The sequence below is a fragment of the Loxodonta africana genome, chromosome 15 (assembly GCF_030014295.1).
Source record: "Loxodonta africana isolate mLoxAfr1 chromosome 15, mLoxAfr1.hap2, whole genome shotgun sequence".
NCBI lineage: Eukaryota > Metazoa > Chordata > Mammalia > Proboscidea > Elephantidae > Loxodonta > Loxodonta africana.
This window is the reverse complement of record NC_087356.1, coordinates 42,406,175-42,428,867: the sequence shown is the minus strand read 5'-3', so window position 1 is coordinate 42,428,867 and position 22,693 is coordinate 42,406,175. Positions and strand designations below refer to the sequence as shown.

The 22,693-nt window shown below is 39.6% G+C and overlaps 1 protein-coding gene across 3 annotated transcripts in view; it reads left to right on the top strand.

Annotated features, from left to right (window-relative positions):
- Positions 1-22,693, top strand: part of IMMT (inner membrane mitochondrial protein) — a 44,785-nt gene that overhangs the window by 4,390 nt on the left and 17,702 nt on the right. For 2 of the 3 annotated variants that reach the window (XM_064268811.1, XM_010599941.3), the window contains exons 2-7: positions 12,844-12,917; positions 14,034-14,223; positions 16,750-16,861; positions 18,565-18,702; positions 19,034-19,129; positions 21,448-21,584. In XM_064268811.1, the coding sequence (XP_064124881.1) occupies positions 12,844-12,917; positions 14,034-14,223; positions 16,750-16,861; positions 18,565-18,702; positions 19,034-19,129; positions 21,448-21,584 (747 nt within the window). The remainder of the gene's footprint in view (positions 1-12,843; positions 12,918-14,033; positions 14,224-16,749; positions 16,862-18,564; positions 18,703-19,033; positions 19,130-21,447; positions 21,585-22,693) is intronic. The other variant, XM_010599942.3, reaches the window with a different exon arrangement.

Here is a 22,693-nt window from a genome sequence, read left to right as displayed (position 1 = left end):
AGTGCGAAATCTACTGGATTTTTTGTGAGATATGTTTTTTAACCTTAGTGCATGATTCTTATAAAATATTTTAAGTTTAGAAAAAGTCGAGTTGTTGCATATTAATCTATATTTCAAATGTAGAGCTGACCATTAACTTCTGGGTGCCTTTTGTTAGTGTGAGAGGAATCCTATGACCAAAACATTGCTAGTTACAGTAACAGCAAAGTCTAGTGAGGCAGCCAGAGCTCACAGGTAGGGTTTGTAGAAGGTGACTTACATTACAGTCTCTGTTTTCAGCTTGTTGGATTGTGGTTTCTTTATATATGTTCACTTTAGTAGAGCTGAGGAGTAGATGGTCTGTGCAAGAGTATTGTGTGAGGATTGGATGTTCTGTCTTGCCTTTTAAATTTCTTATGTTTCTGTGGGTTAGGAATGTATTAAAAGATTCTAAGTCAAGGGCAAATTGCTCCGTAACATTATTGCCCTTTCTGCATCATGGGGGAAACCCTGGTGGTGTAGTGGTTAAGAGCTACAGCTGCTAACCAAAGGGTCCGCAGTTTGAATCCACCAGGCACTCCTTGGAAACTCTATGGGGCAGTTCTACTTTGTCCTACAGGGTCGCTATGAGTCGGAATCGACTCGATGGCACTGGGTTTGGTTTTGGTTTGGTCTACATCATGGGTTCTTACTAATGAAAATGAATCCCAGAATTAAGAACCATCCAGTATTTTGTGTGCTAAAGTACTTAGTTTATACAGTAAAACTTAGGAAAACCAGAACCTGTGTAAGGTGGAAACCAGTCAGGGAAGGAAAACTCAAATATTTTCCACTAGTAGAGAGTGATGGAAAAGCGGTTAAGGCTGCAGCCTGTCAAAGGCGGAAAACTTTCGAGACCCAGAGAAACAAGGCAGTCTGGGTGAGTTGCAGCTCTTACAGGTTTCACCGTACAAATGAAAAGATAATACAGCTTGGTGCCTGAGAAAGAGCGCTCTGAAGACAGAACACCTGGTTTCAAATCCCGACTGCCACTTTCTGCTCTATGACCTTGGACGATTTTTTTTTAACTTCTTTGTGCCTAATTTTAACTGTGAAAATAAGGATGATAATAATACCTGTTTCACAGGATGTTGTGAGGATTAAATAAGAAAATGTTTGTAAAGTTTTAGAATAGGACCAGACCCATAGCAAGTACTCCTAAAAGTTAGCTGTTACTAAGCACTATATGTAGTTGTTTTCTTTTGTAAAATGAGGCTAAAAGTAAAATTTTTTTCTTCAATGTATTAAAAAAAAAAACCAACAACCCACTGCCGATGAGTTGATTCCGACTCATAGCAACCCTATAGGGTGGAGTAGAACTGCTCCACAGAGTTTCCAAGGAGCGCCTGGTAGATGCAAACTGCCGAACTCTTGGTTAGCAGCCATAGCACTCAACCGCTACACCACCAGGGTTTCCTCTTTAATGTATGTAAACTTAAAATTGACTTAGTATATCTGAGTGGTTAAAAGTGTGATTTGAATCATGGTTCCTTAATTTATAAACTGTGTGACTGTGAGGAGATTGCTTAGTTTTTCTAAACCCTAGTTTCCCTACTTGTAAAACATAGATATAATCATACTTTCTCTGTATGTTTGTTACGAGGCATTTACGCCTAATGCATATAAGGCATTTAGCACAGCCCATAGTTTATAATAAGTGTTCAGAATGATAGCTATTTTATTTCTATTCTATTATTTGACTTCTTATGTTTATTTCAGATCTTTTTATTGTTATTAAGTTCCTAAATGGAGTAGTTAGTGTTGCAGATTACAATGCAGTAAAGAAGTACGGACAAATTAGAGGGATAGATCAGGGAAGAAGACTATCAGGTAAAGATTTAATGGAACTGAGTGAGGTGAAAACCTGCCACCTGTTATATTCCATGACCACGTGGAACTTACCCTAGGAATGGAAGGGTGGTGAAATATACAAAAATCAATGTGATATAATAGTATATCACATTAGTAGAGTGAACAGAAAAAAACACAGTCATCTAAGTTGGTGCAGGAAAAGCACGTGACAAAATCCAAGACTCTTTCCTGATAAATACACTCAACAAACTAAGAATAGAAGTGAACTTCTTCAACGTGATAAAAGGCATTTGTGAAAAACCCATAGCTAGCATCGTACTCAGTGGTGAAAGATGGAAAGCTTTCTCCCGAAGAGCAGGAACAGAAAGGATGCGGGCTCTCACCACTTGTATTCGGCAATGTACTTGGAGTTCTAGCCAGAAAAATTAGGTGTGAAAAAGAAATAACAGGCATCCAAATTAGAAAGTAAGAAGTGAAAATATTGCTATTGAAGTTGACATGCAAACAGAAAATCCTAAAGAATCCGTAAAAAGTATTAAAGCTAATAAGCATTCAGCAGAGTTGCAATTTACAAGATCAACACAAAAGAACTGTTGTATTTCTGCACGCTAGCAGTGAACAAGCTGAAAAGGAAATTAAGAAAACAGTTCCATTTACAGTAGCATTAAAAAGAATAAAAGACAGGAATAAATGTTAACCAAGGAGGTACAAGACTTGTACACTGGAAAGTACAAAATATTGCTGAAATAAAGAAGGCCTAAATAAATGGAGAGACATCACATGTACGTGAATTGGAAGATTTACTGTTGCCAAGATAGCAATACTCCCATATTAGTCTATCTATATAATCAGTGTAATTACTATCAAAATCCTAGTGTTACTGTTTTGTAGAAATGGACAAGCTGATCCTGAAAGTCATAGGTAATTGCAAGGAATCCCCCATAGCCAGAACAATCTTTAAAGAGAGCAAAGTTGCAGGACCCACACTTCCTGATTTCAAAACTTAACCACAAAGCTACAGTAATAAAAAATGTACTGCATAAGGGTAGACAGACATGTAGATCAATGGAATAGAGTTGGGAGTCCAGAAATACATACATACATCTATGTCCAGTTTTTTGACAAAAGTGACAAGACCATTCAATGGGGGGAAAGAATACTCTCTTTAATAAATGGTGCTAAGATAACTGGATATTATATATCAAAAAATGAGGTTGGACCATTATATCATACTATGTATAAAAATAAACCCAAAGTGGAACAAAGACCTAAATGTAGAGCTAAAACTGTAAAACTTTTTTTTTTAATTGTACTTTAGATGATTTACAGAGCAAATTAGTTTCTCATTAAACAGTTAATACACATATTATTTTGTGACCTTTGTTGCCAAGCCCACAGCATGTCAACACTCGGCCCTTCTTGACCTTGGGTTCCCTGTTACCAGCTTCCCTGACCTCTCCTGCCCTCTTGTCCTCGCCCCTGGGCTCGTATGCCCATTTAGTCTCATTTCGTAGAATTGTAAAACTTGTAAGAAGACAAAGGGTTACATCTTTATGACTTCGGATTTGGCAGTGATTTCTTAGATATGATACCAAAAGTACAAGCAACAAATATAACAGGCCACCCTAAGCTTGGTGTAAAACAGTGACATTTATTTATTGCCTCAGTTTTGGGAGTTGTCTGGACTCAGGCAGTTTCTTAGTGTCTTTCATGAGGTTGCAGATAGACTGGGACTGGGGCTGTCATGAAGGCACCTCACTGTCTGGTGGTTGATAATGGCTGCAGCTGGGACAACTGGGAATGTGGGCTGGAACACCTCTCTGGCCTCTCCATGTGTCTGGTTCCAACAGCAAGTGTAACAAGAGATAGAGGCAGGCAGAAGATGTATCTCCTTTACATCCTTGCTTCAGAAGTCAGAGTATTACTTCCTTTACTAATGAATTAGCAACAAAGGCCTGCCCTTTGTTTAAAGGAAGGGCACTTAGACCTTATTTTTCATGGGGGAGTGGCAAGGTTCTGGAAGAGCAGATGGTACAGAAAATACTGTTACTGCCGATTTTGAATAATAGAATCAATCTGCCATGTCTGCCCTCTGGCCACATGACTCACATCTCCCCACATGAAAACACATCACAACATTCCCTGCAACCCTCCAAAGTCTCACCCCATCACAGCATCTGGTTTCTAGTCAAGGACCAGGTTTTGTCATCTAAGTCAGATCCTTGTGCAGATGGGGCACTTCGGGTGTGGACCCTAGGGTACAACTCCTTAAACTTTTCCTTTCAGTCTGAATACCTGTGAACCAGAGACAAAAGTTATCAGCGCCCCATACATCCAACATACAGTGGTGTGAAAGGCACAGGATAATCACAGTAGATGCTTCCATTCAAAAAGGCAGAAATCAGGGAGATACAGCAGTCGCTGAACCATCCCAGAAAACCAAACCGGGTGCAGTGGAGTTGATTCGACCCTATAGGACAGAGTAGGACAATCCCGTGGGGTTTCCAAAGCTATAATCTTTACAGAAGCAGAACACCAGGCGTTTTCAGCCTTTCAGTTGGCAGCCAAGCGCTTAAGCACTGTGCTACCGGGGCTCCTGGGCTTCTGGTACCACCTTTGAATTATCCTTCCTTTTCCAGAAAATGTAGCCTGTATTTGCAGCTGGGGTTTCTCAGCTTACTTCCTGCTCATAGAAATTTGAATCCAAAAGCCTGTTTTCATTTTGTACTTTTCCCTTTAAATTCAGGCTAGTAAGTTGTTCATTGATGTAGTTCTCTTTAACACCTTTGTGCATTTTTTGTGACTCATATTGGGCATTTCTGTTGGATAAAATCTACACCCACAATCTTACCAAGATAAGCCTTATCTGTTTTGGACTCTGGGAGATTGGTTGGGATAACACCCTAAAGATTCTTAGTTGCCTATCCCTGGAGAAGGACATCATGGTTGGTAAAGTAGAGGGTCAGTGAAAAAGAGGAAGACCCTCTCCCATTTGGATTGACACAGTGACTGCAACAATGGGCTCAATCATAGCGATTGTGAAGATGGCACAGGACCTGGGCAGTGTTTCATTCTGTTGTACATAGGGTCGCATAGGGTTACCATAGTCGGCATCGACTCGAAGGAACCCAACAACAACAACGTTGTTTAACAGAATCTGTGAAGCACACCCTTAAGATTCTTAGAGGGTCTTTTTTCTGTGAGGAAAGATTTTATTACTCCTATCTAAGGTGTACCTCTTTTGGTATTTCTGAGATCTTACCAAAACCAAAAAAACCCAGTGCCGTCTAGTCGATTCCAACTCATCGCAACCTTATAGGACAGGTTAGAACTGCCCCATAGAGTTTCCAAGGAGCGCCTGGCGGATTTGAGCTGCCAACCCTTTGATTAGCAGCTGTAGCACTTAACTGCTACGCCACCAGAGTTTCTGAGGTCTTAGAGGATCTTTTTTTTTTTTTAATAATTTTTATTGAGCTTTTAAGTGAACGTTTACAAATCAAGTCAGTCTGTCACATATAAGCTTATATACACCTTACTCCATACTCCCACTTACTCTCCCCCTAATGAGTCAGCCCTTCAGTCTCTCCTTTCGTGACAATTTTGCCAGTTTCTAACCCTCTCTATGCTCCTATCTCCCCTCCAGACAGGAGATGCCAACACAGTCTCAGGTGTCCACCCGATACAAGTAGCTCACTCTTCAGCAGCATCTCTCTCCAACCCATTGTCCAGTCCCTTCCATGTCTGATGAGTTGTCTTCTGGAATGGTTCCCGTCCTGGGCCAACAGAAGGTTTGGGGACCATGACCGCCAGGATTCCTCTAGTCTTAGTCAGACCATTAAGTGTGGTCTTTTTATGAGAATTTGGGGTCTGCATCCCACTGATCTCCTGCTCCCTCAGGGGTTCTCTGTTGTGCTCCCTGTCAGGGCAGTCATCGGTTGTGGCTGGGCGCCATTCTAATTCTTCTGGTCTCAGGATGATGTAAGTCTGTGGTTCATGTGGCCCTTTCTGTCTCTTGGGCTCATAGTTGTCATGTGACCTTGGTGTTCTTCATTCACCTTTGATCCAGGTGGGTTGAGACCAATTGATGCATCTTAGATGGCCGCTTGTTAGCATTTAAGACCCCAGACGCCACATTTTAGAGAATCTTTTAGTCACGCACTGGAGATGATCTTTGATTCGAGGCCCTTTCTCTATTTGAGAATCATTTGCTGATTGGAGAGACTAGGAATTATTTTTTAATCTACCAAGTCCTGGCTACTTTATATTGTTTCTCGATTTTACTTGAAAACTAATTTTTTTTTTTTTTTTAAGTTCATCTCTTCTTACTATGCTTAGCTAAAAGATATCAGTTTGCACTTTCAACTGTTCTGCTTGGAACTCTCTTCAATGAAATTCGTCGATTTAATACGTGTATTTCCTATTTTCCTTATTGCTGAAGGTGGCAGTTCTGATAAACATCTGCTACTACATAACCAGGATCCCTTTTTTCTGCAAGTTCCAAAAGCATTTTTCGCCTTACGCCTTCACTGATAGCCTCTGGGAAAGCTGCCAGGCTTCTAACAGTCTCAGCAAGGCCCTTCCAGCTCCCACCCTGCCAGTCCCAAAGTCAGTGCCGTGTGTTTTATGTCAGAGTAGCGCTCCACTTCTTACCGACAACTCTTCTGGTTGTCTATAGGTATGCGACAGACCACGCCAAACTTGATCATTGAATAATGATGATCATTTCTTATTAACTCTCAGTTTGAGGGACTTCTGAGCTCTGCCAAGTGGTTCTCAGGGGCCTCTCATGAGATTGCAAGGTTCAGGAAGGTGGCAAGATGCTATAAAAGCGTGTGGAATGGGAAATATGGCTGGAACAACTGTTGGAAAATACAATCTGCCACAATTAGTAAGCAAAAACAAAAAAACCCACAATTGGTCGTCATCAGAGGATAGGTAGTAAATAAACGAAAGAACCAAGCATTTATCCCACCTTTTCTGTGTGAACTGTGCTTCTGGGTAACGAATTGAGGGTGAGGGGAAGCATTTTTATATTTATAAAATAATACATGAAAAGGCAATGGTAGAATTAGCTGCCACTTTTGCAACCTCCAATAAATTAACAAATCTGGACGTTGAGCATCAACATGATTGATAGCATCACAAAAAGACAGACGGCTAGACATTTTCGGGCTCCTGGTGAAAGAATACAATACTACTCATAGTCACGCCAAAGAGAACAGACCTGAGTTTGGGCATGTGTCTGAATCTGACACCAGTTGGCGGGAACATGTTAAATTGCACTGCAAGCAAAATCCAATTTGTGGAAAATTCTGTAGCTCAGACAACCTAGATTCTTAAGGAGTTTAACTGTTGGAAGGAAAACCTATGGATTAAAAGACTTTTTTTTTTCTTTTTAGTTGGCAAGACTAAACTGATACTTAAAGATTCATACTTGGTTGATAAAGCTGTGAAAAAACTCAATTTTTTGACTTTGAAAGCTTTATTTAGAATACAAAGGCATGCTAAATAGGATATGAGAGTATGCTAATAAGTAGAATATTTTTTATTAAGAGTCACTGATTCAGATAAAATTCCTATGGAGTCGTGATAAAATAACTTGTTTTTTCATACTGAAATATGAAACCTTTCATCATTTTATGGACGCAATACATCTTTTCACATTTTATCGCCCCGTAAATCAGGATGCATCTTAAAATTGATAGTGTGTTGTTTAATTGAGAGCATTTTTCCTTTCTTAGTGGTATATAAAGTTCTTAATATGTGATGAAATAAGGTAGATTAAAAATTAAGCTCAGCATTAAAAAAAACAAATAAGCAAGACTATGGTGTTAGTTTCCTAGGGCTGACACAACAAATTACCAGAAACTGCTGGCTTAAAATAACAGGAGTTTATTCTCTCACTGTTTAAGAGGCTAGAAGTCCAGAATTAAAGTGTGAGCAGGGCTGGTTCCTTCTGGAGGCTCTGAGGGAGAATCTCTTAGATGCCTTTCCTAGCGTTTGGTGATGGCAGGCTTTCCCGGCATTCCTTGGCTTATAGCTGCATCACTCCAGGCTCTGTCTCTGACATCTCTTGGCCTTCTTCCCTGTGTGTGTTCCTCTGTCCAAATTTTCTTGTTATAAGGATACTGGTCACTTTGTATTTGGGGTCTACCCTTACCCAGCATGGCTTCATTTTAACTAATAATGTCTGCAGAGACCCTGTTTTCAGAGAAAATCACACACTGAGATTCCTGCCGAACATGAATTTTTGGGTTATGATTCACCTTACACTAGGTTCAAATACTTAAATGTAAAAAAATGGAGCCATGAAAGTAGAAGAAACTGCGAAAGAATTATAATCTGAGGATGTCTTTATAAGCAAATCCAGAAGCCATAAAAGAAAACATCGATGGTTTTTATTATGTAAAAATAATTTTTTACATGGTATAGGCTACCATAAGCAAAAACAGAAAGCAGATCACAGAGCAGTTAAAAGGATTTGGAAATATCAGACCCATGGCTAATTTCTCTTCATGTATAAAGAGCACCTACAAAAGAATATGGAAAAGGTCAGTCTGATTTAAAAAGTGGACTAAGACTGTGGTCTGACATTTCACAGAAAAGGCGATACAAATAGATCATAAATATGCAAAAAGATACACAGCCTCAATCATATATAAAAGAAATGATGATTAAAACTAAACTGAAACTCTGTGTTTTTACCTCTCAGATTGGCAGTGTTAAAACATAAACACACACACACACACACACGCACACGCACACACAAACTTGATACACAGTGTGTTGGAGAAGACGTGGGAAAACATGTACCCTCATTACTGGAGGGCAGTTTGACTAATTTGGTAATATTTATCAACAATGCAAATTTTGCTTTTAGAAATTAATCCTACAGGTATATTTGCAAAATGATATATGTATGATATTACGCAGGCAGCATTATTAATTATAACAAAATTTTAGAAAAAAACTCAATGCCCATCAGTAGGGGGCTGGTTAAGTACATGAAGTAACATCTATGTGGTGGAATACTGACTCACTAACACCCACTAGGAAGCTTTTCAAGTACCAATATAGAATGATCTCAGTGGCACATTGTTAAAGGACCTTTAGTACAGAACAAGGCTATATTATGCTGTCATTTGTGTGAAGGGGGAGGCTTAGGAAAACACGTGCATTTGGGTCAATATTCTTTGGAGCAGTTCTGTGTAACGCCTGAAGTTACCAGGAGTTGGAGTTGACTTGACAGCAACAGGTTATATGAAAATTTGTATAAACAGACATTTGGGTAAGTCTGCACAGAATACCTCCGGATACATGAGAAACTGATAGTGTTGGTTGCCTGTAGAGAGGGAATCTGGGTCACTGGGGGACAGAAGTATGAGGGAGGCTTCACTTGATACACATTTAAACCTTTTGAATTTTTATTTTAAAATTTAGACCTTAAACGTAATACCAGGAATTATAAACTTAAAATATATTCTAGCAAAGGGAGGATAGGATCAGTGTAAGAAAAGCAGAAGATGGATTAAAGAAACATATCTAAAAGAATATTGAGGGGAATTAGAGCGTTTTCAAATTCTGGTGTAATTTAACTCTTGTTTCTCAGAGTCAGTTATCTGTTATTATGCTTGCTGCTTGATGTTTTGATTAGCTAATTATCCACTATTGACAGCTTTTTAACTGTTGACCTGAATACCTATCTAGACCTATGAAGGTAAAAAATACAACCTTAATAAGACACAACTTAAATGTTTTTCTGATACATTCCCGCAAGTCAGCCAAGAGCCCTGGTGATCCAAAGGGTTAAGCGCTTGGCTGCTAACTGAAAGATTGCTGATTCAGACCCACCCAGTGGCTCCATGGAAGAAAGACCTGGCAATCTGCTTCTATCAAGATTACAACCGAGAAAACTCTATGGGGCAGTTCCGCTCTCACGTGGGTCACTATGAATCAGAATTGACACGTCACTACCTAACGACAGGTCAGCAAAAATGAGGCATTGGTGGTTCAGTGGTAGAAATCTCACCTTCCATGAGGAAGGCCTTGGTTCAGTTCCTGGGCAATGCATTTCACGTGTGGTCACCACTGTCCTCGTGGCTTGCGTGTTGCTCTGATGCTGAATAGGCTTCAGAGGCACTTCCAGACTGACTGACGAGTGAGAATGGTCTGGTGGTCTGTTCGTGATTGTGACAGTCAGCTGGTGAAAACCCTGTGGATCACAACGACCCCGTCTACAGCCGATCGTTCCCTGTGCGTGGGGTAGCCATGATTCAGGGCCAACATGACTTCAGCTAAGAACATGTCAGTAAAATGGAGTTGTTGACACGTGGACATAGATGCGATTTCGTTCAAAATTTCATACTACCTGGTCTAGAGAACAGAAGGAAAACAGCTTTTTCTCTTAAAAGTTTTACATGTTGAGAATTCTACACTTTAGGTAATAATTGAAATGTCTTTTAATACCAATTGTAGCTGCTTTATTTTCAAAAATCTAGTTTTTTGTTTTTCAAGATGTATTAAAATATTAATTAGACTTTACCTCTGGGCCATGGCAAATAGAGTGTAATTTGTAACTATAGTTCTGGAGTAATTCCATGTGTACTCTGATTGTGTGACCTATTTTCTTAAAACTAAAGAAGAAATTTTAAAGGAATTTTTTTCTTCGTTATAGTCTTTAGATGTAATTTCAGCAAGGGTCCTAGAGAGAGCCTTTTTTATGTTTGTTTTCTTGCATGTTGCAGTTTGATTTTCTAATGGTTAAAAGGAAAAATTTCATTTATGGATGCTCTAAGCTTGGAATTCCAAATTGATAGATGTGAATGGTTTTAAACTAGTTTATCAGAGCATTCCTCAAATAACATTTAAGTGCTTGTTTGTTTTATCTGAAGGGTTCACAGATTTTTAGAGAACATTGGGGGTCTGTGTATATTACTTTGATTAAAATGAATCACAAATTGCATGCAAAAGAATGAAGCCAAATCCATACCTCACACAATGTATGAAAATTAACTCAGTGTATCAGTAACTTACATGTAAGAACTAAAACCATAAAACTCTTAGAACAAAACTGGGGGTAATGCCTTGAGACTTGTTTTCAACAATGGATTTTTAGATACGACACCAAGAGCATGCACAACAAAAGACAAACTAAATAACTTAGACTTCATCAAATTTAAAAACTTTTGTGCATCAAAGAGCTTTATCAACAAAGTAAGGAAACAGCTTACATGATGGGAGAGAATATTTGGGAACCATATATTAAGGGTTTAATATCCAGAATATATAAATAAAACTCCTGTAACTCAAGAAAAAGACAAGCCAATCAAAAAATGGGCAAAGAACTTGAATATACGAAGGACCAATAAGCAATGAAAAGATTCTCAATGTCATTAGTCATTGGGGAATGCATGTATCAAAACCACAATGAGATACCGCTTCATTCCCTCTAGGATGGCTATCATCAGAAAAATGGAAAAGAACAAATGTTGGTGAGGGTATGGAGAAATTGGAACCCTCATCCACTGCTGGTGGGATTATAAAATGGTACAGCCACTGTGGAAAACATTTTGGTGGTTCCTCAGAAAGTTAAACAGAATTACCATATGATCCGGCAATTCCACTCTTCTGTGTATACCCAAAAGACTTGAAAACAGGGACTCAGGCAGATGCTTGTACAGTGATGTTCATTGCCACGTCATTCACAATCACCAAAAGATGGAAACAGCCCAGGTGTCCATCAGCAGATGAATAGATAAAATACAATACACACACAACAGAGTATTATTCAGTCATAAAGAGAAATGAAATTCTGATACATGCTACAATATGGATGAAACTTGAAAACATTAAGCTGAGTGAAATAAGACAAACACAAAAGGATCCTACTCATATGAACTATGTAGAACAGGTAAACAGAGACAAAGGTTTATTCATGATTACTAGGTGTGGGAGGAAAACCCATTGCCCTCAAGTCAGTTCTAACTCACAGTGACCCTACAGGACAGAGGAGAACTGCCCCATAGGCTTTCCAAGGAGCAGCTGGTGAATTCAAACTGCTGACCCTTTGGGTAGCAGCTGACCTTTTGGTTAGCAACCATAGCTCTTAACCACTATGCCACCAGGGCTCCAAGAGTCGGAGGAAAGGCAGGAGTTGCTGTTTGAGGGGCACTGAGTTTCTGTTCCGGATGATGAAGAAATTAGGAAATGGTAACAGTGATGGTTGTACAGCATGGTGAATGTAATTAATGTCACTGAACTGCACACCTAACAGTGGTTGAACTGCCATTTTGTTATATTTTCCCCGATAAAAACAAATCACAAAGAATTGACCTGATCGTATGCTTCTGTTGAAGAAGACCAGGTATATGGAGATAAAGTATAGCTTGGCATTTACAGCATTAGTTAAACAATTTCTTTACAAATACGTTGGCTTTTAGCCTAACATACACTAACAGAAATACAAAATGAACTTAGATTTCGATGAATGCCTCTAGGAATTGACTGGTTACATAATTAGCGTAGAGATGGAAAACTTGGTGTTCGGAAAGTTCAGCCATGGTTGGCTGTCCCCCTGGGTGAATTTGTAACTATCCTATAGTGCAGCGCTTGTAGCCAGACTGGCAATTTTCTAGATGTCCATATTCTTTACAAAGTAAACATAAATACTGTAAACTGTTATATTTTTGTCAATCAGGGAGTCATATGACAAATCCCCATTATGTCCAAGAAACAATTAGCATGTAGCACTTGAAAGTGCTAATTGACCCTGGTCCAATAATGTTTTTTTCAAATTCTTAAAAGTAATTCTATATAAACCTTGGGTCGCAGGAAATCTGTGTTTTTAAGGGTCCACAAATATGTTTCATAGTAAATTGATTCCTGAAAGTAAGATAATTTTTTGTTTAATGAAAACACTTGTAATAAAAGTGTTATTTTTGAGTAACCAACTCTAAAAGCTTCCCAGATTGTTTTCACTATATTGTTGGTAATATTTTCTCCCTTCCTCTCTAGAGTTGTCTGTGTGGGAAACTTGTCCTTCGTCCGTTGCGACCCTGCCGTAGATACTCCACTTCAGGCAGTTCTGGGTATGTATTGTCTCCCTGTAACTAGACTCAAACTTTGTGCCGTGAAGGGCTCTCCCGTGTGTGTATTTTCCTTGAATGTGGGAATAGCTGCTGAAAACCCAATTTTTTCAAAAAAGGGGTGCATACAATAGAGATTCACTGTAATGTCTTTGGGCTGCCCTCTGGAGCCTTACTTACATGTGGGTGAAAATTGATCTGGATGACCCTTTCAGTTCTTCAGTAATTGAATGGCATCCACAGCAGACCCCCTCGTGCTTTCTTCTGTTCTGTGGCAAGTAGATTTATATTCAGAACCTAGCAAGTTGTGATTTAAAAATATTTTATTTGGTATTTGTATTATCTTGTTTTTGTAAAGGGTATGTTATATTTTTAGAAATGTTTAAGGAAGAGGTGCTTTGAAAGTTAGTGGTAGTTCTTTTTGGACTCAAAGGAAATCTCATGATTGTGGACATCTGAGTTTTAAGTATTAAAGGGTAGATTCCTTTACGATTACTAGTCTCCACTCCCCCCCACTGCTGTCAAGTCGATTCCGACTCATAGCGACCCTGTAGTACAGGGTAGAACTGCCCCATTGAGTTTCCAAGGAGCGCCTGGTGGATTCGAACTGCCAACCTTTTGGTTAACAGCTGTAGCTCTTAACCACTGCACCACCAGGGTTCCCGATGTCTGTCTAGATATTACTTTTTAGAAAAGTTTAGTTTCCTTTTAATAAATTAGGTGCTCTGGTAGCTCAGGGTTAAGCTCTCAGCAGCTAACCGGAAGGCTGGCAGTTCGAATCCTCCAGCTGCCCCGTGGTAGAAAGATGTGGGTCTGCTTCCATAAAGATTACAGCCTTAGAAACCCTATGAGGGCAGCGCTGCTCTGTCCTGTAGAGTCGCCTTGAGCTGGAATTGACTCGATGGCATTGGATTGTTAATAAATACTGTCATCTATTGCAGACATGTTAAAAACAAATCAGGGAAAGAGGGTATGTAGCTTTGGTGGTAAAGCTGGCCGCAGTGTCTGAGTCCTGGTAGAGAAGTAGTGTTAGAGGCCTTGGAGACTCGTACATCAGCCAAGGGAAAGAGCTCCTGGAGAGCCAAGAAATACAGTGTGTTTCCTGTTTCTTTCACTTAGGTTGACTGCTGGCAAGATTGCTGGAGCTGGCCTTTTGTTCGTTGGTGGAGGTGTTGGTGGCACTATCCTGTATGCTAAATGGGATTCCCATTTCCGGGAAAGTGTAGAGAAAACCATACCTTACTCAGACAAACTCTTTGAGATCGTTCTTGGTTCTGCACCTTATAATATTCCATTGCCAAAGAAGCCGGTAAGAGTTTTCCACATCGCAATTTATCCTTATTTTAAAAGCAAGTTTTTTTTTTCAACCTTGAGAATATTTTGTATGTACAGTTCAGTAGAACTTGCCAGATGTGTGTTTGTAAGTGCCCTTTAAGTTGAACTTACATTTATCTGTGTGCGTGAGGTTTTGTCCCCGTGGAGCCCCAGAAGTGCCGTCACCTAGCATGTGCTGTGTCGGAGATAATCAGTCAGCACACGAGAGCCAGTGCAGGAGACGGCTCAGGTCGGGGGGCACTGGTGCCTGTGGCCACAGGCTTCTGTGGCAGCCTGGGCCTTTGCAGCTGTCAGACACTAAACACACAGTGTAGACTGGTCATGACGCAGAGCCCACGTGTGAGAGTTAGCGACTTAGAGACAGCAGGATTTTCAGCTGCGCACTGATTGGTTGGCAGGAGTATCTTCCAGTAAGCCAACTTTGTGCACATTCTTCAGAGTCTCACTTTTGTACCCCACCAGGCTTAAAAAAAACTTTTTTTTTAAACTAGTCTTAAATGTTTCTTTATTTAAACACCCAAAACCAAACCAAACCCATTGCTGTCAAATTGGTTCTGACTCAAAGCAACCCTATAGGACAGAGTGGAGCTGCCCCATAGGGTGTCCAAAGCTGTAAATCTTTATGGACGCAGGCTGCCACATCTTTCTCCTACAGAGCAACTGGTGGGTTTGAACCGTGGATGTTTTGGTTGGCAGGTGAGCGCTTTCACCATTGCGCCACCAGGACTTCTTTCATTCAAACACGGCTGCCTGAAAAGAAAAAAAATATAAAAGAGAACATGAATTTCTGACTGAGTTAGTATTGGGTCTTTATGCTGGACATGGCTGATCGGTTCTTCCTTAGACACTGGGTGGATTTCTGTTCTCCAGTATCTAGCATGGTCTCTTGGTTGTTCTTGGGTTGAGAACCTTAATGTAGAAGTCTCTGCTGGTTGAGGGAGATAGTTTTGCAGCTGCAGGAGTTAAGGAGCAGAATCCTATGGGTTCATTCTAAAAATCCTGGGTCTGCTTTAACCTACATGAGCCAGGAGAAATAGCTGGTAGCAGTTCTAGGACCTAGAGTCAAACCAGTAAGTTCAGAGCAGGGTTCTTTGCTGCTTGCCATGGCTTCCAGTGCCATTCTTTGTAGATGACTCCATTATCTCTCTTGACAGCCTTGGCCTTTCCTCATTCCACTTTGCCAGCCTGCTGAATGTTTCCACTTTGGATAACTCAGCATGTCTCTACTGCCGCACCTCAAAACTAATGCCCTTCTGACTTGCTTCTTTGTATTAAAAATAGCACCATGCACTCAGGTAGCCTTGTTAGAATTCTTGGATTCATCTTCGTAGTTGGCCATATTGTCCAGTCTTTTTTAATTGTTACGTTTATTGCTGTGTTGTTTGTAGTGACAAAATAGGAAACCACTTGAATGCTCATAAATAGGAGACTGGTTGAGGAAAATATGGAATATATCTTATATTAGGATATTATGCAACTGAAAAGAAGTTCTTTGACCTGGTAGAATGTCTGTAATATATTGTTAAATGAAAAAGCAAGTTTATATGGTAATTTGTGTACTATAACCCTATCTTAGTTTGTTTAAAGAAATGAAAAATTATGTATGTGTGTATACCTGAGCATTTGCTTGCAGTGGAAGGATAGAGTTGGCTACTTGAGAGGGCTGGAAGTGAAAGGAGTGGTAAAGAGGCAAATTAAAACCATTGGCATATCTTGATATTATTTTGCTTGTTACAGCAAGCATGTATTTCATGATTTAAAACAACAGAGAAATTTTAGAAAATAATGGATATATTTCTAGTTTCTGGTAGTGACAAAGTTTTGTTGTTTTTTTTTTTTTAATGTTTAAGTAGTCATCTAAGAATATCTGAGTTCCACTGCCAAGATCTGTGAGAAGTGGAACGACATAGGTGGTAAATGTCAATATTTCTATCACTTAGTAATTTTCTTGGACATATCTTTTGGTGGTCCCGTTAATCAACAGCACCTTAAGCTTAAAAAACCAGGTAGTAATGAGGAAAGGAAAAAGCAGACGTTACTCAAATTGGATCATATATCTTAGTGTGCAGCTGTGTGAGTCCTGGAGATTAAAGAAACAAAAAACTAACTTTCATTTTTACTTGGAGCCTTTGGAAATCGTTTGTTTCTAACTGGATGTATGGAGATGACGCCATAATTTAATTTAGAAAGGCAATTAAAATAGCCTTCTCAGTGTTGTATGTGTAAAAGGAACGATGTTTATTGCGTGCTCTGAGAGAAGGCCTTGTTACTACTGAAATTACAGTCTAGTTGTTTGGAATGAAAATTTGAAGCTGTATTTTTCTAGTAATGATGGCTTCTCTTAGTATGGCTAATAAAATATATTACGTTGTAAAGCTTCAGTGACTTTAACTTAAAATCCGGAAAGACGTGACTTTTGAAGTATTGCAGACTACTGTATGCTATTTTTTATTTTTTAACAGTATTTTCTCTGAAATGTTGCATGTTTTTCATTTCCAAGATTCAGTCTGCTCCACTAAAAATCTCTAGTGCATCAGAGGCAGTGAAAGACCCTAAGCAGCCTGCCTCATACCTCCAAAAACAAGAGGGAGACACTCCAGCTTCAACAACAGGTACCTAGTTTAGAGCCATTCTTTTAGAATTAGGTAAAGGAATTGTTTTTAATTTATTTGTACCCATACTCAAGAAGAGGGCCCCTCCTATGGGGGGCTCTTTGGTCTCTCCCTGGGAAAGGAGAACTCCCATCTGGCATTTTGGCTTTCATTTTAGGGGTTGAATGAGATGTGAAATTGGGGTTTATTTTGAACACTTACTGATTGAGGCTATTGGCAAGAATTGTCTTGCCTGCAACACTGTTTATTTTTCCTTTCTGCTTTCTTTCCTCTTGGTATCTATCCTTTTCCCCCTTTGGATTTTAAGATTTCTTATCTTTTTTGCACCTCTTTTTTCTACCTCTTCAATTTATTTTCCTCTCTGCTTTCTTAGTGATAAAGGTATCTTGCTGTAGTCCCTCCAGATATTTTTTGCCTTTGTGGTTTCACAGTAATCTCATTCTAATTAAAAGCACTTAGCTAACTCTGACCTGTTGAGTGCACATTTGAACTTCTTACATTTCTGCTTGGTTACTTCTGTTTGTGATTAAATTACCAAATTACCTTTTTTCCTCCAGCCAATATTCATTGAGCATTTACTATGTGTTAGGTATTTTTCTAGCCACTAGGAATAAAGCAATGAACAAAACAGAAAAAAAATTGTCTGCTACTATTCGTTGGTCGGATGAGGGGAGAGGTCATGTATAAACAAGTAAGATGTGTAGGATGTTGCTTAGTAGTGAGTGTGAGAGGGAATACTGCAGTGTTACATGGAGAGGGTAAGGAAAACCTCACCTGGAAGGTGGCATTTGAGCAAAAACTAGGAAGAGGTGAGGCATTGAGCCATGTGGGAGTCAGCTGGTGTGGGAAGCATCCCACGCGCAGGGATTAGCTAGTGCAAGGCTCAGGGTATTCAAGCAAGGAGCAGATAGGCACGAAGCGAGTAAGGGAAGAGACAGAGAGAGAGCCAAAAGCCTGCCGTGGCTGTGCTTGGAAGTGGTTGTAAGAGCTTGGTTTGTATTCACAGTGAGATGGGAAGGCATTGGAGGTTCTGAGTCAGGTGATTGAACTCTGACTTCTGTTTTAATAAAATCACTCTGGCTGCTGTAAATAGATGATAGGGGACCGGGAGCAAAAGCAGGGTGTTAACAGGCCTTGTGATAATCCTACCTTTCACTTGTTCAGTGGCCCTTCAGTCTATTTTAAGTATTTTTCTCCATTTCATTGCTTTTTTTTTTTCCTTCTCCACCTCTAGAATTTTAGCTCCTTTTTCTCCTCCATTACCTGTTCCTCATGCCTCTTCTTTCATTTCCACCAGTCTTCAAAGCAGCTAAAAACGTTGGCTTTGGTTAGCTACTTTGTTTTGTCTACCTTCTTGGCTACAGAGTCTCTTTTCCTTCGTTATTATTGTTCTTCCATGTTGTATAAGTCTTACGTCCACTTCTCACATGCTAAGCTTAGCACTGCTCAGTGCTGTTACTAGAAGCCTTGCCAGAGGATACCCAATGATGGTTGAGGAGCAGAGGATGCTGACGTCTTCCTCTTGTGCTTTCACTTGGTGTGAGTTTGCAGGTGCAGTGGGCCGTGCCCAGTCTACTCGTGTGTGGGAATAGTGGCTGTGCGTGTATTTGTGTGTGTGAAGTGGGTGGTGGCAGTAGTAGATTCCTGCGTGTGTCTGTGTTAACCCAGGAAACTATAAATACATGAGTAACGTATATTTATAGCACCTACAGAGGCAGCTCAGATTATTTCTGCAGCAGACGATACGCTTTCAGTCCCAGCCCCGGCGGTTCAGCATGAGGAGCCTTTAAAGCCTGATCTCCTTGCAGCTGGTGAAGGAAAACTCACGCCTGCACCTTCAGGTAGTTTGTTTATATTTGCTGTTTTATAAGTGATGTGTTCATCAGAATTATTTCATGCCTAGACAACACCTAGACCTAATTCAGGTATAAATTTATACTGGTTTTAAGTCTTCAGACTGCTTTGGAAGTTTTTCTGAAATAAATCTTTCAGAACCAGGAGGATAAGAGCCAGTCTGTTATCTTCCTTTTGGAATCATTAAGAGTGACCATGTGGTTTTAGGATCCTCAGCAGATCTAACGGGCAGGGGCAAGCGATGATGTTTTTATATCCCTGTGAGCTATTGAAATCTGTGCTGAAATTTTATTTCCTCTTATTTGCTTTTGCTGCAAGAGGAAGCATCCTTCTCTGCTGTAAGGGAGCGGCCACCTGAAGAAGTTGCGGCTCGCCTGGCACAGCAGGAGAAGCAGGAACAAGTTAAGATCGAGTGTATGTAAACCAGTCAGATCAGTTCTGTCAGCGGTTTTTTCTTAGAGCATCAGCTTACCCATTAGCTAGCTGTTGTCTCTCTCTGTGTCTGTAGTGGCGTTGCTCTGATAACCTCCTTTATTTTATTGTTTGTGTTCTTCCCATATGAACTTCTGTTACGCAGGTGACAAGGGACATTCTAGTGTATACAAAAAAGCAACTGGTGAAAATTCCATATAATGCATGAACTTTTTTTGTTTTTGTTATGGTTATTGCTGAAGTCTCCCTGCCTTGAGTAGCTCCCATTTCCCTTTCATTTGTGGTTCTCACTTACCCTGAGGAACCAAATTTGTCAGAATTGTGTAAAAGAGAAGGAGATAGAATGAGCGTATGTGCTGGGGTGCTAGTTGGACTGCTTAGCTTTTTGCTTTCTTCTGAGTCCCTGGCCATGTTACAGATAGTTGAGAATGTTGAAGAAATGACTTCTAAATAAGTGAAATATTTTTATACTTTTTTTCACCTCTTAATTTTTTTCTGAAATTTCTACTGCTTCAAATTGAGATCACTTTTTTCTTTTATTCATATTTTTCTTCACTTTTCACTGTTCTCCCTTTGTCATACGGACACTTTGGGGTAAGTTATAAATTGAATATAAAAGGGGTCTTTTCCCAGTTCCTCTTATCTTTCGTTTCTTGGGCAAGTGTACATTTTCTGGATTTTGCCTATTGCCTGTTAATTTTCTCCCAAACTTAAAATACATGTGTGTGTGTGTCTGTGATTTTTATTAAGAATTAGAGCACAGCACATTATATCCATGTAATTTTTATCTAGGGCCAGAGCATAGTGAGTAGAGCTCTGAAGAAGGCTTGAAGCAGCAGCTGGCCTTCCTGGTGGCCTGTTTTCCCGGGTGTGTGGTGTGTGGGCCTCTGTAGGTGTGATTCACTGTTACCTGCACTTGGATTTCCCACCATTCACTCCTCAAGCATGTCCTGGGAGCCAGATACCATATTTTCTTCCTGACCTGTCAGTTTTCTCTCTTTATGTCTCCTGCCTCTCCAGTTTAGCTTTAATCCCACATCTGTTTTTTTAGTATTTTCTCATTAGCTTTCCCCTTTTTGTCTGTGTTACAGACGTTCCATTTGTTCATCTCTGTGCAAAGCCCCTGTCAGAACCTGTCTATGCTGCTTTTGGCCGAGATCTCCTTTGGCTTTAGTGTCATCTGTCAAATGTATTTTCCCCTTTATTTATTTATTGTCTCCAATATCAACTGTTATTTTATTATTCTCTGGCTGCTTTTCTTCAACTGACTGTTTTTCTGTTTTAGCATATTACCTAAAATCATCCATTACTTTACTCCCTTTTCATTTGAGGCTTTGTTTTGATATTCCTTAATTAGCATATAGAAATGTGATCTTTATTGTTTAAAAATATGTATTACACAACATTTGCCAATTGAACATTTTTTACGTGTACAGTTACATTAGAAATGTGATTGTAGTATATGGTAGCTCCTTGAACATTGGAGACTTCTGTCCTTTTAGTTTTAAGACCATCTGTTCCCAAGCTACCTTTTCTTTTTTGATTTCATGTTTGTCTTTTTCGTTTTCATGTTTGTCTTTTTCTTTCTCTTTTCTGTCTGTTACCTTATATTTTAGGAGCCTGGGTGGTGTAGTGGTTATGTGCTCAGCTGGTAATTGAAAGGGTATTGGTTTGAACCCACCTAGTGGCTCTGCGGGAAAAAGACCTAGTGATGTGCTTCTGTAAAGATTACAGCCTAGAAAACCCAGTGGGGCAGTCCTACTCTGCCACATGGGATCGCTATGAGTCAGAAATCAACTTGATGGCACATAACAACAATAACATCATATTACTTATTGGTGATACGGACGTTTTGCTGTGAGTATCCCATCTGGCTGAGGGGATGGAAATGGACACCTCTTTCCCAGTAGGCCTCTGTGATCATTATTTAAAATGAAAAAAATCCATTGATTATGCTGAATTTATAGCCTCTGGTGTCACGGTGGTTAAGTGCTCAGCTGCTAACCAAAAGGTTGGTAGTTCAAACCCACCACCTGCTCCTCAGGGGAAGGATGTGGCAGTCTGCTTCTGTAAAGGTTTACAGCCTTGGAAACCCTGTGGGGCAGTTCTACCCTGTCTTATAGGGTTGCTATGAGTCAGTCGACTTGACGGCAGTGGGTTAATTTTTTTGTCTGTCTGTTTATTTTTACCATTTTTTGAGAAATGCAGTGAAAGAGTTAGTAGGGAAAGAGGAAAGATTTAAAAGAAGAACAATGTATGGGGGCAGGGACCTGGTTTTTAACAGTTTGTTTTTTTCCCAGCTATAGCCAAGAGCTTAGAAGATGCTCTGAGCCAAACTGCTCGCACCACTCGACAGGCAATCGCGGCTCAGAATGCTGCCATCCAGGCTGTCAGCGCACACTCCAGTATACTGCGGGCAGCCATGGACAACTCTGAGGTGAGCCCAACAATGACTATGCGTACTTTAGGTAACAGATTGAGCTCATCCTCCTGGTAGGGCTCTCCTTCACCGAGTGAAGACATTTCAGAGTATTGACTTTAAAACGAAATCTGGTGAAAAGCCTTTAAATGTTCTTTATAATAAATTTTATGTACGGCCTTTATTTTATCTCGTAATAGTTAATGTGGCACAAAGAATTAGTTTAAATTTGCTTTCATATCTTAATAGTGCTTTGAATATAATTGTCATTTGCTTCTCTTTTTTTTTTTTTAGTTTTAAAACTGTCAACCACTTTTTAATGACCTTTTATTCTGAAATAATTCTGGGTTGACATGCAGTTGTAAGAAGTAATATAGAGAGTTCACATGTACCCCAAAACACCAGCTATCTTAAATGTTTATGCTGGTTATGTAATTTACATTGAACACTTCAAAGAATGAAGTTAATTGCACTGATTTCAAAATGTAATTCTGGACTCAGTAAATTTCTTTTATAATTACATTGAGTTACTTCTATATTGAAAACTCAATATAATTATAAAGGAAATCTTGACCCCAAGTCATTTAAAAGATGAAAGTAAAATAACTATGTAAAATATAAATCTCAGGGATCAGGATCATGCCTGATGGGTAAAGTTACCTTGCCACCATAACTGTGGTTTAAAAAAAAAAAAAAAATTTAAATACATTTTATGTTGTTTCAGTCATATGTACATATGTCACAGAAGAGTTAAGTTAGACCTCTGATGGTAACAGCCTAAAACTGCTTACTTTGAAAATAGAAAAGAAAATTTAGTTTTATTCTAGTTCAAGAAGAAAATGGAAGTTTCAGAGTAGAGTTAGGGAAGCAAAAGCACATGGAACATGTAATATGCACATTGCACAGATGCTGGAGGCTGGAGGTTCATGGTGTCGAGGAGTCAGGTTCAGGCTCTAGTGGACCTATGTCCTTTGGAAGGACACTGATTAGAAGCTTGTGTGTCCGAGGTATAACTTTGGTGTAAGGCTGCTCTAGAGGGCATTTTCTCATCCCAACAGACACATACTGTGTAATGCATTTGGAATAGACGTATTATAAAACCTGTCGCAAGCAAGATTTTTCAACTG